At 47.7% G+C, this 18,349-nt stretch overlaps 1 protein-coding gene across 12 annotated transcripts in view; it reads right to left on the bottom strand.

The window, feature by feature from the left end:
* Sptan1 (spectrin, alpha, non-erythrocytic 1) overlaps positions 1–18,349 on the bottom strand; it is a 64,540-nt gene that overhangs the window by 15,589 nt on the left and 30,602 nt on the right. For 3 of the 12 annotated variants that reach the window (XR_015683394.1, XM_087654241.1, XM_087654244.1), the window contains exons 17-37: positions 17,983–18,226; positions 17,694–17,816; positions 17,284–17,501; positions 15,881–15,973; positions 14,683–14,817; positions 14,057–14,205; positions 12,962–13,021; positions 11,680–11,878; positions 10,404–10,508; positions 10,087–10,110; positions 9,361–9,396; positions 8,189–8,236; positions 7,115–7,206; positions 6,714–6,858; positions 6,448–6,629; positions 4,117–4,216; positions 3,811–4,008; positions 3,581–3,727; positions 1,464–1,567; positions 1,180–1,342; positions 839–853 (exon numbers count right to left, since the gene is read on the bottom strand). Coding sequence is in view for 8 of the 12 variants with exons in the window: in XM_087654241.1 (XP_087510367.1) it covers positions 839–853; positions 1,180–1,342; positions 1,464–1,567; positions 3,581–3,727; positions 3,811–4,008; positions 4,117–4,216; positions 6,448–6,629; positions 6,714–6,858; positions 7,115–7,206; positions 8,189–8,236; positions 9,361–9,396; positions 10,087–10,110; positions 10,404–10,508; positions 11,680–11,878; positions 12,962–13,021; positions 14,057–14,205; positions 14,683–14,817; positions 15,881–15,973; positions 17,284–17,501; positions 17,694–17,816; positions 17,983–18,226 (2,580 nt within the window). In the remaining 4 variants the exon portion in view is untranslated. 12 annotated transcript variants of the gene reach the window in all.

Below are 18,349 nucleotides of genomic sequence, written 5' to 3'. Positions count from 1 at the left end.
AGAGGGGGGGTCCCTAAGAACACTTGAGAGAGGTAACTGTGAGGATACAGCAGCTACAGCAAAATTCTGTGAAAAACAGGGCAAGTGAGAAACAGTCTCAGGGATGTTACTGAGAAAGAAAACTAAGAGAAAACAAGACAGTTTAGTTGGCCAAGAATTCTGCACTCAATGTTTCACTTGAGAGGCAGTGACTGCTACAGGGAGGGGGTCCTGGCTGCGGCTCAGCACTAGGACTCAGAGATCTCATCCACAGATCCTGGCAGTGCCGTCTCCAGTGCTTACTCTCACCACTGTTGGTCCGAACTCAATCTCTCTCTTCTACAGCCTTATTTCCTCCTCCCAGTTCTGGCATGGTAAGCCATGTGGAACAGGTGTCTCTTTTAATGTCCTTCCTAACAAGGCCTGCTTAGGTTTGGAGCACATCTTGCTACTCCAGTTCTCCAGGCCAGCATCTCTGGACACCAGTCTGAGTAAGCATCGGTTTACCCCAGGCTAACCTGCCCTGCCCAGGCCTTGACAACTTGAACCCAGGAAAACATTCCACTTTCAAAAGCACCCCTTGAAAGGAAGTGGTCAACCACTGCCTCCCAAATCAAACACGGCAGTACAAAACCTGCATGGATGATGAAACAGGGCGGGGACAGGGACTGCACGCTAATTACAACAGAGAAAGCCACATCTCACAGGGACACTTGGATGGAGTGACTGGAGATTAGACTGATGATGGATGAATAGACACCAGCAGACTAGATGTAACCACAGTAACAGTCCTCTACAGAGTAGAACATAAGTCCCAGAGCTCAAACACCCAGAACTCTTAAAAGTGTAAAGAACTTACCAGCAGCTTGGAAAGCTACAAAGACAGATGGAAAGAAGAGTTCAGTACACTGATGTGGACATGCCTCAGCTATTAGAGCCTCGCTCTGCCAATCACACTTCCCCACAAGTTCAGCGCTTGGGAACAGCACAGGGGCAGGTGCACTAGACATGTTCGCACGTCTAGAGTCTAGCAGGGAGCAGCTTTCAAATAGCTCTACTGACCCAGTGACTTTCTCTAAGTTTTTCCATGGAGCACATGGTTTTATGGGCGTACTCCCTTAAGGAGTCTCATTTAACAGCTCTACTCTGTAAACAAAGGCACCCCAGGAGCCTCAGAGCAAGCGTCCCGGAGCCCCTTACCTGGATGTTGGTGGGGTCCTTGTATGACTCATCGCTGGCTGTTTGTAACTTCTCACTGATCCAGGCTTCAATCTCATCTACATCCCGGCTGAACTGCTGAAGTGTTTGAGATTCTCCGAGCTTTGACCTTTTCTCAATCATCTGGGCTTTTAGGCGGCGCCACCTGAGAGTGAAGATCAGCTATGAGTGCTCTTCCCGGGAAGAGAGGAAGCTGGGGCAGGTGTGGCTTCTCCCATGAGGACACCATGTCTCAGAGCTGGGACAGCCACTCACAGGACACCTACCTGTCCAGGACCTCATTGCGTCGGTTTGCAATGTCTCCCTTGGCATAGTGGTCCACAGCAATGAGCTGGTCGGCAAAGGCCTGCAGGGCAGCTATCTTCTCCTCCTAAGGGGAACGGCAGAGAGGTGAGGGTGGGCTGAAGAAAGCCTGTCAGCCTGCGTTTTCAGAGGAGACGGTCACGCTTTGGGTGACGGGACTAACTGGTAGCAGGGTCGGGACACACCGACACTTTAGAAGTCAGCTCGATTACCATCATTACTAGAGAAGGGTTTAATTCAAGAGGACTTCAGGTCATACTGAGGTGTGCCAGTGTGGGGACCCGCAGTGTCTAACAAATTAGGATCATAAAATGATCACTGCTCTCTTTTCAACAAAATGGTTTTAAAGTCGTATCTATTTTGTTCCTTGTTTTAATGAATTATGCTATTACAATGTACATTCTTGCCCTTAAAAATATTTCTTTGAGGGGGAGGGAGGCTGGGTATGGTGGCACATGCCTTTAATCCCATCAGGGCAAGCAGATCTTTGAGGCACGTGAACACTCACAAACACTCACACTTTCCCATGAGATCCTTACTTTTTGCAGGGCTGTGGGCTGAGCCCAAGTTTAAAATACGTTAGGCAAGCAGTGTACCAGGGAGCTCCAGCTGTATCATACCATAATTCAGAACTGGTTTGAGGATTTTTTCCCCCCTCTCTTTTTTTTCCTAGACAGAGTTTCTCTGTGTAGCCCTGGCTGTACTGAAACTCACTCTGTAGACCAGGCTGCCTCAAACTCAGGGAGATTCTCCTTGCTTCTCCCTCCCAAGAGCTGAGGCTAAAGCTGTGTGCCACCCCCATCCAGCTTGAGGTCGTGTGTGTGTGTGTGTGTGTGTGTGTGTGTGTGTGTGTGTGTTTGTGTGTCTGGGGGGGGGGGTCTGTAGTTGTATGCATACGTTTAGACGCCAGAAGCCAGTCTTGGGTGCCACTGGTTTGGAACCTCTGCTTTGATTTCTGAAAGGGTCTCTTACTATCTAGGCTGGCCAGCCAGTGAGCCCCACAGCTGAGATTACAAGCAAATACATCACACGGAGCTTCTGGGTTCTAGGGATCAAAGTCAGGTCTTTGTGCACTTTAGCCAACAGGCCTCATCTGAATTTTGTTTCTCACCCAAGGATTTAAGTGCTGTTTGTGTCTGCGCCATGACCCCAGGGTCTATGGCACACTCAGCTGTGTTGTAGCCCTGGGGTATGAACTTCCCTCTTTTGCTTCTTTGGAGACAGTTTTGTCATGTTGCCTAGGCTGGCCTTAAATGCCATCCTCCTGTCCCAGCTTCCCATATGCTGAGACCACAGGAGTGTTACACCGAGCTGTTATCTTAAGGTTTCTTGTTATTGTTTTGAAAAGGGTCTCACTATGTAGCCTTGGATGGCCTGGAGCTGGCTATGTAGGCCAGGCTAACCTCCAAGCCAGACATCCGTCTACCTGCCACTGCGTCTTTTCAGCACTGGCAGGGATACAGGAATAAAGATGTGCTACCACATATGGCCCATTTTAAACATGGCTACTCTCACACTTATTTTTACAGCTGTGGAAGTCGTCACTGGATGTGTAACAGACTATACTGTAAATGTTGAGTGTGGAAGCCTGCAGAAGAGAGGCATCAGATCGCTGGGAGCTGGAGTTACATGTGCTTGTGAACCACCAAACCGTGTGCCCAGCCCAGTAGAATGTTTCTTTTTTTGTAGTTGGTATGAAAATCTTAGTTGGTTTAAGCTTTTTGCAGAACTGGGGATTGAACCCAGGACCCTCAAGCACAGTAGGCAGTACTCTACCGCACAGCTGTATCTGGCACCTGAACAGCATTTTGTTTGGTTGGTTTTTTAGAGAAAGATTTTCACTACATAGTCCTGGATAACTTAGAACATTCACTCTATGTAGCCCAGGCTGGCCTTGTACTTCAGAGCTCCACCTGTATCTGACTCCTGAATAATAGTATTAAGAAGTATTAAGAAGGCCATCAATACCTGTAATTTAACTATTACAGCCAAGTCTGTAACTATTTTTTATCATCTCGTCACTAAGATAAGACGGTCATCAAATGAGATGAGATTCAGGACAAATCGGTCCAGGACCCACCTGGACATTGATAGCTTTGTCGAAGTCTTCATGTTTTTTGATCAGAGCCTCCACACTGTCCAGCGAGTCTCCTTTGTCTTCTGTGTTTAGGAAGGCTTCCCGGGCAGCCATCCAGTTCTCTGCTTGCTCACAGTCTCGATGGAACAGCTACAGAGTGGAGGAGTGGACAGGTGTGAAGGAAGACGCGGCCACTCTGAGAAATGAGAGAACGGCCAGAGCTATGTACATACCTGCAACTCCAGGCAGTGGTCCAGCATCATTCTGCGCTGAACCCAGGCCTTCTCCAGGTCTGTGCGCTCCTGGTCAAGAATATCAAGTTTCTCCTTGATCTCTGGGCTGGCATAGTGCCCATGAGCCAACAGCTGCTGCCCAAACTGCTCAAATGCCTGGAAAGTGCCAGCCCTGGCATCAATTTCTGTCCGGTGTTCCTGCCAAGAGAGAAGGGATTAAGTAACTTGCTGAAGATGCCCGCGCTAGTGTCAAGCCCTGGTTCCCAACATGGGGACGGGTAAGGCCACTGGGCCAGCGGGACCTACCTGGTGTCGCTCCAGCAAAGCCTCAGCTCCAGTGACATCCTTGGCCAGTTCATCTGAAGATACCAACCCTCGTATTCCATTGATCCAAGACATGAGGTCCCTAGAAACAAGGTTCCCAGAGGAACACTCATTACACCACCTGGCAGCAAGCAGGCCTCTGTCCAGGAACCAGCTGCAGCTCATCTACATTACAGGGTTGTCTTAGGTTGACCTAGCCATAAATTGAACAGGACTAGGTTTTATAGCCTCTTATTTGTGTTACCAACAAAAAAAAAAAAAAAGGTGAGATCCTTCACCTGTCAAGTCATGAAGCCCAGTCCCAAATGTTTTATCTATCCACAAGGCCAAGTCCTGTACTGAGGCTCAGGATCATTGCAGACAAGGGGCAAGAAACTGTTAAGAGCCAGAGTAATAGGGACTTTGATGGGAGACTTTGTTTGCTAAAAATGTCAGTAGTCTCAGAAAAGTATCTGCTTAAATGTCCTGAACAAGAACAATACCACCAGACATGCACATGTGGGAAGGGTAACAATTCTGAGGTGAAGAGACAGACAGACACACACACCAACAACCAAATGAAGAAAGAGGCCATGAATTTGAAAGAGAGTAAGAGGGAGTCCATAGGAGGGGCTTGCAAAGGTGGGTCTGATGCAACTGTAGTATTTTATGAAGGGAGGAGAGTGGGCCATGGAGGTGCACACATTTTAGCCCAGAACTCAAAGGAAGAGGCAGGTCGTTCTGAGCTCCAGGCTCACCTGTCTACATAGCAAGTTCCAAGGCAGCTAGAACTACACAGAGAAACCCTGTCCCCAAACCCAATAAATAAAGAACTACATGAGTAATAAAATACAAAAGGAGGGGTCTCAGAGTGGGGTAGACGACGGCTCAGTGAGTAACGGCCTGCATTTGATCTGAGCATATGGTAGAGAGAACTGACAGCGTTCACAGAGTAGTTGTGGCACGTGCATGCACAGACATAACGCAGTAAATAAATGCAATGAAGTTTTTGGAAGAAAAAAAACCCCCAAAAATCCAAACCCACAAAAATCCCAAAATTAACTTGGGAGGAAAGAATGGACAGACGATTCCCCAATGATTAAGTGTACTTCCTACTCTCCCAGAGGTCCCTGGCCTGCAAAGTGGAAGGGTATCACTTGCTGGCTCCCATCCAAGAGAGGGAATGTCTGACCACACAAATGCAAGGCACGTTGTCCGTCACCCACTCAAAGTGTCACACAGCCACTAAAAGACAGAGGCACTAGATGGTGGGAAATCTGACCTATGACCTATTGGCTGCTGCTCAGAAAACAAAAGAACCTACAGTTAATGAGAATGTCACTAAATTAACTGGGGACAACAGGCAACAATATCACAGTTGCTCCTGTATGACTCTTTTGACTTCTCCGTGACAAACTATTTTCAATAAAAAAAGTGGTAGAAAAGATTAAGTATATCTAGATTACCCGAAATATACATTTAAAGAAGAAAACACAGTTGGTAAGGTGCCATGACCCTGAGTGCACGGACATAAACCCACAGTGCTGAGAGGAACAGACATATTGTAAAGATTTTTGGCACTTGGTAGTTTGAATAGTTTTTATTATACGGTGACTTTTATAGCAAAATCGACTATTACAATGATCTTATGTAGCAAAAATCTTTGAATGACACACACTTCATATGCTATTTGAAAGAGAATGACTCACATGGGCTCGTATATTAGAATGCTTGTTCCCTGGCTGTTGGAACTGTCTGGGAAGGATTAGTGAGTATGGGCTTGCTGGAGCCCCTGGGGGCTGACTCTACACAAGCCCCTTCCTTTCCCAGTTAGTTTCCCCTGCCTCGAAGTGTGTCTCAAGATGTGAGCTCTCAGCTGGGCAGTGGTGGGGAGAGGCTTTACTCACAGGCAGAGGCAGGCGATCTCTGAGTTCAAGACCAACTTGGTCTACAAAGTGAGCTCCAGGACAGCCAGAGCTACACAGAGAAACTCTTTTTCAAAAAACCAAAGAGAGGGGGCTGGGGATTTAGCTCAGTGGTAGAGCGCTTACCTAGGAAGCGCAAGGCCCTGGGTTCGGTCCCCAGCTCCGAAAAAAAAAAAGAACCAAAAAAAAAAAAACCAAAGAGAGAAAGGGAAAAAAAAAAAAAAAAAAAAAGCCATGAGCTCTCAGTCCCTGCCATACCTGCTGTTGTACCCCTTGCCATGATAGTAATGGGCCCTTAGCTCTCTGAATCTGTGAACCTGGGAGCCCCAAATAAAGTTTCTTATGTAAGTTGACTTGGTCACGGTGTTTTATCACAGAAATAAACATAACTAAGACATTTGGTTTTTACCGGAAATCGCTAAGGAAGCGCTGCAGGTCATGGGAGTCACCCAGTTTGGCCTTGCGCTGGTCTGCACGCTTCCCTAGGCTGGTCCAGGCCTGGTTTAACTCTGTGCACTTTTCCTTTAAGTCCTCTGCAGATTCAGGGTGGGACTGGATCAGCCTCTGGGCTGTTTCCCCAAGGGAATTCACCTATGAGCAAGGAGTGGTACGAATGTTCAGAGACCGCTCTGCCTGGCAGGGCTCAGGCCTCAGCTTCCCTCAAGCCTCTCTCACCTTGTCACCAAGAGCTGCAAGGTCCCTCTCGAAGCCTTCGTGTTTGCGCTGCAGGGCCTGGACGCTAGCTAGATCATGGCCATAGTTGTCTGTGTTCAGAGCCTGGTTCTTCTCCTCAATCCATTCTTTGGTTTCATCCGCATCCCTGTAGGTAAGACACGTGGGTGAGTGCCCAGCACCACGGCCTCCGTCCCAGGCTGGGACGTGTGTACCTGCTGTAGCTGCACACACCCTCCCAGCAGTGTTAACAGCACCCACTGTTTCTCACCTGGCTTTGGTGTTAAAAGCCCAAACATCAGCAGGACAACTACACTTAGGCTGAGATCCTGCTCAGCAAGCCTCATCTATGAGGGGCAAAGTCCTTATTTCCTCCTGCTCCAGCTAATGCTGGGTGCCCTCACCTGTGGAACCTCTGTACTTCGTGTGCACTGCCCAGGAGCTGGCTACGTTCCTCAGCCAGCTGTTGCAGGGACCGCCAGCGCTCATTCAGCTCCTACAGGAGAATGGTAATATCAGTTCTCTTCTAGCCTGGCCTGTGACACCCACAAACAGACCTTAGGAGAGCAGGTGCCTGTAAGTTTTCATCTCCAACCCTCCTTGCAAATATAACAGCAGTATACCACAAAACAGCGATCTTTAGGAGAGCAAACAAGTCATATCTAGCAATCCCCAATGTCCCCCAACTGCCTGACTTAGAAACCTTTGCAACATTGGATAAACCAACACTGGTGTCGGGCATGTGGTGCCTACAAGTAACTGCCAAATGGAGACATCTGAGACTCTTTTTTTATTTTAGTACTACAACCCATGAAGTCTTGGGCCAGAGCACGTCTGGGAAAGGCGAATGCAGACAGTGGTGTGTGTGTGTGTGTGTGTGTGTGTGTGTGTGTGTGTGTGTGTGTGTGAGAGTCCTTAACGTTCCTACTCCACTGGAAATCCTAGCAAGGGTTTTCAGTACTACCCTGTGTTGGTCTGATAAGGATGACTTCCATAGGCTCTATTGGAATACTTCCCTCTGGATGCTTGGGAAGGAACTGGCTTTGTTGGGGAAGATGTATCACTGGGTGTTGGGAACAAGCTTTGAGGTGTCAAAAGACTGGCCACTCCCAATGTATTCTCTCTGCCTGTTTGCATGAGGGGCTTAGCTGCTCCTGTTGCCATGCCATCATGGACTCTATCCTGAAACCATAAGCCCAACTAAATACTTTCTTTTATAAATCACCTTGGTCATAGTGTTTTGCCATAGCAATAGGAAAGTGAGACATGCTCAGATTGAGGTTAGATCGAGAAACATAATCAAGCTATTTCATAACTCTAGGCATTTGATGAGGGCCTGGGTTTCTGAGATGTTTTTGAGACCATGGAAGTAGGCCTGGTCACAGCATGCTCCTGAACAAGGACAGCCCTCTATGGTTGTGAAAGGAAGACAGTGAAGAGAAGCAAGGTAAGTGGGGTAGCTGCTCACTACTCCTTACCTTGATGGAGTTGAAGGTGGCCACTGTGTGGACCATCAGTCGAGCAGACTGTGAGAGGAGAGCATAGGAAACCCATTAAGATCTTGTCCACTCAGAGACATATCTGCTCGTGACACCAGTGACCTCCCAACAGTCAATCCACAGAGCCCTACACAGACACTGGCTGTGTTTGAAGTCCAGACTACTAGAAAGGCTAAGTGGAGGTGGCTGCAGGGTGAGGCACACCCCGGGGAGAGTGAAACCCTGAGGACAGCAGCTGAAGAAGGGCAGCTTAGCATCATGGACGGTGAACTTCCTTGTCCAGCCAAAGAACCCTCCAGAAACACAAACACATCTACAAGCACCAGGCGCTGTGACTATCTGGTTACTACAGAGGTATACTAATGACTCCTTCCATGGCTACTGTGATTATGAGGCTGTGGTTTCCAAATGTCCTGAAGGAGAAGGGACAGCACTGCTGAAGGAAAAGGGGAAACAAGCCCATGACTGAGCTTTGTTCTCAGCAACACTGGCAAACACCCAAGGAGCCTCAACATGTCCTATCCCACACAGCTTACACACACACACACACACACACACACACACACACACACACACACACACACACACACACACACACACACACGGAGCTGAGCCAGAAGAGATGCTGCTGCAAATCTAAACTGTGTGTAGCTGGTGCAGTTTTCTTGGCTGGAAGCACAGTCCATTCCTGGTAGGACTTGGCTGCTCTGGTGCAGGGCCACCCCTGCACTGAGAGTGACAAGTGTGGTGCGGGTAACTTGCTCCTCCCCTCCTGCTCTGGAGAAGGAGCATTCTAATCTCAAGCTTCCTCTAGCTACTGAGCAGGTCAGTTGGACTGTGTACTGTCATTCCCATCCTCAGTCACTACTTTTTTTACATCAATTTTGTGGGACTGTCATCCTGTGGGGTAACACCTGATGACGGTGACTCCCTGGGTGAAGTGTATGTATTCTGGGATCAAGATGTCTACCCTTACTGGGTGCTCTGTTTTTGTGGATTAGGGCTCCTAGTTCCACAGGCAACAGAACACAGTCACTAAGGAAAGAGTTCATGTCAAGCTAGACACCAAGAAAAGGCACACAAGAAAGAACTAGGACACTGCACATTCCTGCAGAACACCTGGACCTAGTAACGTGCAAAAGCGTCCTTACCTTCCATGGGGAGGCGGTCTTGGAATCTGCTTCATCCTAGTCAAAGAAAAAGGAGCTCAGAACCTCGTCATAGAGCACAGAACCTCCCCAGTCACCAACTGTGATCCCAGGAGTCACAACAGCTCATCCTCGCCATTCTGAAACAGATCTGACTGCCCAGCAACCTGTCCAAGGCTCGCTGAAAGCAATCATCAAATCCTCTTTGCCCATTAGGCAAGGTGTGTGCGCGAGTGTTCTGTCTACATGCACGCACGGGCTCCATCCGCACACGGCCGGCCGCTGCTGAGCCAACCCTACAGCCCATTGTCTTTTTCTCCAAACACAGCAGGAGGCGGAAGGAATGAAAAAAACCTTCCTTGCTTTATGCCATGCCCATAGAATTATTTGAAAAAAAAAAATGAACAAATATAAATAATAGAAAACTATCAGGGAAAACATTTTAGAAAGGTAAAGACCAAGCATGTTGTGACCAGGTAGGTGGTAAGATCCTGTGATCCCAGCCGAGGCAGAAGGACTGTATAACTGTAGCCAGTCTGAGCTTATTAAGTCTAATAACAAACTCAAATCAAAACTCTCATACTTCTGTTCTGGAGAATAACATGCAGCAGGGACATGTAAAGACTGGAAAAAGAAATTATAGCCAACAAGAGGTCTCTTGGTCTTACATACTTCCCAAGATCTAAATCCTTGCCAAATCCAAGTTCTCTATGAACGCCTGTGACTTACCCTGGGCATCATACCATACACCTCCTACAAGGAGAAAAGGAGAGCAGTGAGTACAGAGGAAACACGCTTCGGAACCCCATACAGAAAATGCACCGGGGAAACAGCCACAGACAACAGACTGAAAAGATGGCTCACTGGCTAGCAAAACTCCAAAACCAAATGCTTACTTGCAAGATATTTATCTATTTACGGAACTTAGGAATGTGAAGCTGAGAGTACCACAGACATTCACCTTCCACCGCTGAGGTGTGGAACGTGGGGCCTCACGCCTGTGTTATGAAGTGTGACCACTGGGCTAGGAAGAGCTCAACACCCACCTGCTGCTGCACGGCCTGCACTTCTTCCGCCATGAGACCTTCAGACTCCAGGTCCTCGGCCACTTTGTTAATGTCCTTCAGCCGGGACTCATTGGCTTTCAGATCCTTTAAAGTAGAAGCCACAATGACTAGGCACACAGTAGCAAGTAAGAGGGAAGTGAACACAGATAGTTCAGAGTCAGTGATAGGAACTTTTGAGGCAGGGGACTCACTACACAGCCTTGGCTGGTCTAGAACTACGTAGACCAGGCTGGCCTCAAACTCAGAAACACATATCTGTTTCTGCCTTCTGAGTGCTGGCATTACAGGGGATTAATGCAATCACCACACCCAGCATCTTCTTAGAATGTAACGTCCTCAAGGTTCAGCCTTGGTAAACTCCACTCCTTGCTGCAGCTGGTCATTCAACTGTATGGAGATTGCACATTACCTAACTACTGCTTAGCTTAAGGATGCCTCTCCCAACTGTGTGTGCGTGTGTGAGCGCACGCAAAGGCACACTATACACATGCATATGGAATCTACATGTCGTCTAAATAACAGCTTGCTTCCTACAGTGAGTTCCAAGCCAGTCTGGACTATTTAGCATGGTCCTTTTGTAAAAACTAAAGATACAACAACTGAGTAATCTAGAAGGTTCTTTTTTTTTTTTTTTTTGGTTCTTTTTTTCGGAGCTGGGGACCGAACCCAGGGCCTTGCGCTTCCTAGGTAAGCGCTCTACCACTGAGCTAAATCCCCAGCCCCTAGAAGGTTCTTAAAACGTGTAGAACACTGGGAGTGGTCAACACTTGGTGAAGACGACAATATCATCAGGAGGTCAAGGCTGGCATGGACTACAGGGCAAATTCAATACCAGCCTGGCCTACAAGGGAACGCTGTCTCAAATAAACAACAAACCGGGGCTAAGGATGTAGATGTCGTTCCGTGTTGGATCCCTATCACGGCATAAACCAGGCATTGTGATCTCCAGCTGTACCTGCAATCCCTGCGAGGGACGGCAGGAGTTCAAGCTCACCCTTTGCTACACAGTGACTCTGAGAGGCCAACTTGTGTCTTAACAGACCACCACTACCAGAAACAAACAAACACGCCTACAGAGCACAGCATTGCCTTCCCTTGAGATTAGAACTGGACTTACAGATGGTTGCGAGCCATCATGTGGGTACTGGGAATGGAACCTGGCTTGTCTGGATGCCCTAAACTGCTGAGCCACTCCCCCAGTACCAAGAACAAGCTATTTACATAACTTTGCAGCTGTGCTGTAAACTTCTCATACCTTCTGGAAGTCATCGAACTTCTTCTGCAGCACCTCGACCTGCTCCAAGTCAGCGCCAACCTCTTCACTCGTTAGAGCAGCTTCCTTCTCGTTGATCCACTGCTGTAGCTCGTTCGCTTCCCGGAACAACATGAACTTCTTGCAACTCTTCTCCAACATGCCTTTTCTCTTCTCACCCAGCTCCAGCAGAGACTGATACCTGACAGAAGTCAACAGGGGTAACACAATGGGCAAGGGAGGCAGTTAGCTCATCACGGATGCTAACACAGGACAGCCACTAGGCATCTGAGATGTGACCCAAGGCATGAGTTTGTAATGAAGGTGCCTAGCAACAAAGGATCAGAGCACATGGAGATGGGGAGTCTAGGCATTCAAACTACAGCCTTGGGGATAAGCACACGCTGGGCAGAACGGGGTGAGTTACCATAGCCCAGGCACACTTACCCCCGGGTGCACTTGGCCACTATTATGATCACATAAGCCTAAAACCAAGTACTTAGCACAGAAACAGAAGGTTCATGCGACTGTATTGGAGAGATGAGATGAGGCTACATAAAGATGAAACTACATAATGTATTGAAGGGATTTTCTTGGCTTTATAGTTTTCTGAGCAGCCCCTAAGGGGGAGATAAGAGCTTCAATACAGCCCAATACAGGATGCTCCATCTGTCACCATCTGTGACCAGCAGGGCATTTCCATGGCGATCTACTTTTGAGCAATGAGAGAATATCAGGTAGCCTGCGGTTTGTACGCAACTCCATCACCTACAAGACCTAAGAAGAATCAAAAGAATTTTCTAGTCCACGAGAACTAAGATTTAAGCTGAACTACCACTATCTTTCAAGACACAAAAATGACAAATCTGAGTAAGAAATGAAATTCAAAGTTAAAGAAAACTCTGAAAAATCATCACTAAATCTAAGCTTCCCAAACAAAAAGTACTAAATCACCAGAAATCAGAGCCCCTAAGCTCTAAGCCACACTTCACTGCCTCCCTACTGAGGAATACAACAGAACTGGCTGCAGGTTTATGGAGGACAGACGCTGCTCCTGCTCTACCACAGAGTGAACCAACACCGTTCCAAACACAAGCGGGCAGAAGCAACCAGGGAGAGCCGTTCCACTGAGAGCTCTCCCACAGACAGCGAAGCTGTGTGCAGATGTGGCAGGTCCCCTGCACCACCTCATTCTAAATGGAAAGCGCTTTGGAGAGGAGCGGCAGGGGGGATGGACAGGTGTAGCAGTGACATGGGAACTCAGCCAGCTTCTCCGCCTACTCACAGTTCTTCCACCTGTTTCATACGCAGAGATACACTGCCGGCCTCCTTAGTTATGCGTGTCCTGCACAGAGGGGGTACAGCAAAAGCATGCACACATTAGTGGGATTAATCTCTGGGAATGAAAAGCAGCAGCTCCGACTGGTGCCACGATGGCAGATGCTTCAAGTGGGAAAAACATAGGAATCCTTCAAAAGCTCTTAGAAGCAGCCCAGGCCATGAATGAAATCAGGGGAGAAACAGCAGGAAAATTAAATGAGAGGGTTAGTTTACCTTCATGTTCCTGACAATTCTGCTACATGTCAGGCAGCATTCCCTGTACTGCAAACACTTACTGCACAGAGCAAGGCCAGGGGACAAAATAGACTTGAAGGACAGTGCTGACTCCAATAGCCAGTTCAGTAACACTATCTCCATCAGTATTTGTGCTCCTGTATTTATGACCCAGGTCTGTGATAATAACACAAACCCAGTGTCTCCTTGGCCATGCAGTAAAAGTAAAGAATCTGCGAGTGTACAAATGGCTCTTGTCATTTCAAGATCATTAACATAATAAAGCTCTCTTACTTTAAGCCCTACTGGACTTAGGAATACACTTCCTGGGTATCCCCATGTGCCCAAAACTGCTGATTTCATCAGCTGAGCAAGGTGTGCACTAAAGGACAGACAAGGGCAACATGGGAATCATCTATATGATATGAAGAAAACCAGCCTAAAAAGTAAATTGCATTCTCTGAATGCAAAGGAAGAGAGAGCAGCTCCCCAGGCAGCTGTCCAAAGGGAGGCAGAGCCAAGGGGTAAGATATCTGAAAATCCAACCCAAAAAGAATCTTGTCAACAAGATAAAGGCTAACACTGTACCAAGCAATAAAACGTGCTTTAGAAAAAGCAGCTCAGAAACACAGAAAAAAACCAAGTGAGATTGAGGTATTAGTCAAGAATCTGGGCTCTAAACGGAGGCTGGTGGGTTAGGAGACTTGAGGGAAATAGAAAAGACGACACGGGGCTCCAGAGATCCCAAGATGCTGAGTCTATCTGGCTTGAGGACTGGATTAAGCCCCGGTGCTGTCTAGCCTGTGCTCTGTGTTCGAGTCCTTACTGGTTGTCGATCTGCCCCTGCCGCAGAGCAATGCTGCCCTGTTCTTCCAGGAGGTTCTCCCTTGAGGCTGACTGGGCGGGGTCCAGCTTCTTCACATACGCAGCTGGCACAAAACCCTGACGGTCATTCACTTCCACTTTCCACCAGTCCTAAGAAAGAAAAGAAAAGAGGACTGAGAGCAGATTCTTTTTTCCAAGGAAGACAGACCTCACATTGGCCTTTTTTTTTTTAATTTTTCAATTTTGTGTCTCTGTGTATGCTGCAAGTGTGTTCATGTACATGCAGGGTATAGAACATGCCCGGCATCCATGAGGCCCTGCCTTCCTAAGGCAGCACCACAAATAACCACTGCCAACAGTACCAGTTATGGCGCCAACAGTCCATGGCTCAGAAGGGAAGGTGTTCACCACATACTTTTGATGATCCTGTGGGTGGCTCTTGGCCCTACCTGCATACATCAGACTCAGGAGGACGGATGCAGGACTACCCTAACCACATGTGGCTCTGATAAAAGAGTAACTGATAAAGTAACCCCCGTATCTCTTCCCATTCTACCCAACGGTATCAGCAGAGTACGCTTTCTGCTGCTGATGCAAACCCGGGGCACCCTGTGCCTTGTGCCTTGCCTTGTTTGTGCTGTTGAGCAAGGTGAGGATATCCCCTTTCTTCATGGTGACCTCACGAGGGCTCTTCTCTTGATAGTCATAGAGAGCCAAGACCAGCTCCTTGCCAGTCTCATCATCCATGGGGGCCACTTGTTGCTAACGGTCCAAAGGAAAGGGAAAATGATTAAATGCCATCTATCACTCAAGCACACAACAGGCCAACTTTCTTTTTTCTTTCTTTTTTTTTTTTTAAAGATTTATTTATTTATTTTGTATATGAGTACACTGTCACTCTCTTCAAACACACCAGAAGAGGGCATTGGATTCCATTACAGATGGTTGTGAGCCACCATGTGGTTGCTGGGATTTGAACTCAGGACCTCTGGAAGAGCAGTCGGTGCTCTTAACCACTGAGCCATCTCTCCAGCCCCCAACAGGCCAACGTTCGACTGGCGTCTTCGAATACACACTTATAAGAGGTTTTTTTTTTCTAAGACAAGGTTTCTCTGTGTAGCCTGGAACTCACAGAGATCTGCCTGCTTTTGCCTCTCAAGTGCTGGGATAAACAGTGTGTTCCACCACCAGCCAGCTATGGCCTTAGAGCCGAAACAGAGCTTCGTAAAGAGCCAGCTCAGTTCTAGTGGTTAGAACTACATACACCAGGCTAGCCTTGAGATCCAGCTGTCTCTGCTTCCTGAGGGCTGAGTGCTGGAATTAAATGTTTGCACTGGTTACACACAACCGCTTGAGAGCTTTTTACTGAAGCTACCAGAAAAAAATATTTGTTCAAGCTGTCGAACAAATGTGTTACTCTTACTCAATAATACAGGTATAGTGGCTCAAAGTTATAAATCAAGCACTAGAGAAGGCAAAAGAGAAGGATTAATTAGCTTGAGACCTGTTTGGACTACAAAGTGAGACCCCCTTATTAAAATATCAAAAGGCGGGGGTTCAATCAAACAAAAACTCTCAAGTGTGCCGACAATGGACCTTTGTATAAGAAGAATGTTGCCTAGGGCACATATGGTGGTTTGAACCTTTAATCCCAGCATTCCAACACTTGAACAACCTGGAGGGAGGTGGCCAGCCTCATTTACACTGTGAGACCCTGTCATAAAGAAACAAACCCAAAGAATGTTACCCCCCACCCCACATGTCCATCAGTTTCTTTAGCCCATCTCTGCCCTCAGTCCCTTAGAACTCCCGTAGCACTGCATACCCGGCATGACTGAGCCTGCTCTCGCAAAGCTTGAATGCTGCTGCCGTAGGCACTGAGATCGGACATCAAAGCTTCATGCTTCTTGAGCAGAGCCTGAAACCAAACACATGACACGTGAGGCCATGTCTTTCTTCAAGGCCCTTTGCCATGGGAAGATAGAACTGCTGTCTCTCCTGTGCACTCTGTATTTAATATTCTGTATAATGTACTTTAGAATTTTTTTGAGCTCAAACATGAGTAGTGGATCTTCATCTTCACTACCCCTCCAGCTGCTCCCATAGACCAACTCCTCTACAGTGTACGTTTTACACATACAGTCACTACAGCGTCACACGACTGCGGAATACCTTTACTGTTGCCCACACATACGTTGTGTCCCTCCTGACCACCCTACGTGGGAGCTTGTCCTCCTCTCAGCAGCTACTGATCACTTATAGCCTTTTATCTAGAGGGGTTAGGACCTTGTGAAAACTCCCCCACTCATGTTGGTTTCCACTTACTTCACTGTGTGTGTGCACACACCATGGCAGAAGCGTGGAGGTCAGAGGACAATTTGCAGAAGTCATTCTCTGATTCTACCGTATGGGTCTGGGTATTGAACTCAGGTCAAGAGGCTTGAGCCAAATGACTCCCCACTGAGCCATCTTGCTACCTGTCTCTTTTTCCTTTCTAATTTCAGAGAAGAAACACTGCTGAGTTACAGTCTCCCTTTCCCCTTGTTTTACTTGGTTACAATGTATCTGAATACTACAGACACACAAAGAACAGCCCCCCCCCCCCCAGTACTTGAGAACCCCTCTTTATACAGCTACTTTGTTCCTCCTTACTAACAGCACTCTTGGGGAAAAGACTGTTCACGTGAAGGCTCAACTCGTCTAAGGAGGTTTTGGTACTGGGAATGGAATCCACAACTGTATATAAGCTGCACTAGTGAACAGAGGCCTAGTGCTGGCTCTCATTCTGGTTTTGATGAGAGGTAGGTCTGAACACTACAACTAGCCCTTTGAGAACCAAATGTAAGAGTCACAGTAAAACAGATGGTTAGGAAAAAAGAAGACAAGTGTATATTCGTGCATGTATGTTTTGAGTGTTGCATGTACATGCATTCTTAAGTCTACACAGGTGTTGGTGTGGGCATGCTTGTATGTGCTGGTCTGACTACATGTCTGCATGCACGTGACAGAATAAATGAGACAACGGCACATGTGAACAGTTGAAGGTAGGTGACAGGCTCTTCTTTTTGATTCTGAACTTCCAAAATAAAAAGTCAGAAAGACTCCCGACACTTTACACAGCAGCTGCGCACAGTTTACCTTTCCCACGATATCTTTTCCACTACCATGCTTTCTACTCTAAGGCTGGGCCCATTTCCCAAGTACATGTGATGGCCAGGCTTGAGCTACCTCAGCAGAGTCTTCATCCTTCCCATAGTCGGTACTGCCCACAATGGGCTCCTTCTCCCGCATCCAGGACTCAGCTTCATTGGCGTCGGCAAAGTACTGCTGGGCCTGTAGTGAGTCCTCCAGATCCTGCCTCCGCTGGGAGGCTTTGGCTTTCAGTGCCTCCCACTTCTGGTTGAGCTCACTCAGTTTGGCCTTCACATCCTCAGCAGCAAAATGGCCTGGAAGGGTGATGTGGAGTACACTGACATGACACTGAAAATCACATGGTGAGGCTTGGGCAGACTCATACAACAGCGTGAGAAGGGGACTCAGCCTTGGCCTCATCAATGGGGCCCAGGTCCATGTACTCCATGCCAACAGGGGAAAGATATAAAGAGTAAAAGCAGGTCCAGTTGCTTGACCACACTCACCTTCCTCCACCATGGCATTGCCCTTTTGTGTCACTGCTTTGATGCGAGGTTCATGGCCAGCAATTTCTGCCTGTAAAGCTTGGTGCTTCTTTAGCAGATTCTGGACTCCAATAAGATCTTTGCCTAAAAGCAGAATCCAGTCCCTCATCAACCGGCAACTAACAGTCAACAATGGTCTCCCACCACTGCTGCAGTACAGGGCTCTTCCTTCCATCTCTCTCCCTCAGATTCATCTCCTTATGTATGGGATGTGGTAATGGCCTGTTCTGCCTGGCGCAGACACACTAACCTCTGTTAGTGGACGCAGCAATAGGCTCCTTTTCTCGAATCCAGGTTTCCTCATCCTCCACATCTCGGAAGAGCTGCTGCAGACGAAGAGAATCTGCCAGCTTCTGCTTCCGGGCCACCATGGGTTCCTTGAGAGCCTCATAGCGAGCTACAAGGGCCTCTTGCTTCTTTTTAATGTTTTCGGCATCGAAATGGCCAGCATCTTGGAACTGGCGGGCCTGAATTGTGATGCCGTCAATTCGATCCTGGAAACAGGAGGATAAGGTTTGAAGACTGCAACCAACTTCCAGAGAGACTGTTCTGCACCTGTCCAGCCTAGTACTTGGGGAATGAGGATTCATCAGAACACAAAAGAAAACAGCAGTGAC

This window comes from Rattus norvegicus, chromosome 3, assembly GCF_021556685.1.
Source record: "Rattus norvegicus strain SHRSP/BbbUtx chromosome 3, alternate assembly SHRSP_T2T, whole genome shotgun sequence".
NCBI lineage: Eukaryota > Metazoa > Chordata > Mammalia > Rodentia > Muridae > Rattus > Rattus norvegicus.
The sequence above is the reverse complement of the archived record's forward strand: the minus strand, read 5'-3'. Positions and strand labels throughout refer to the sequence as shown.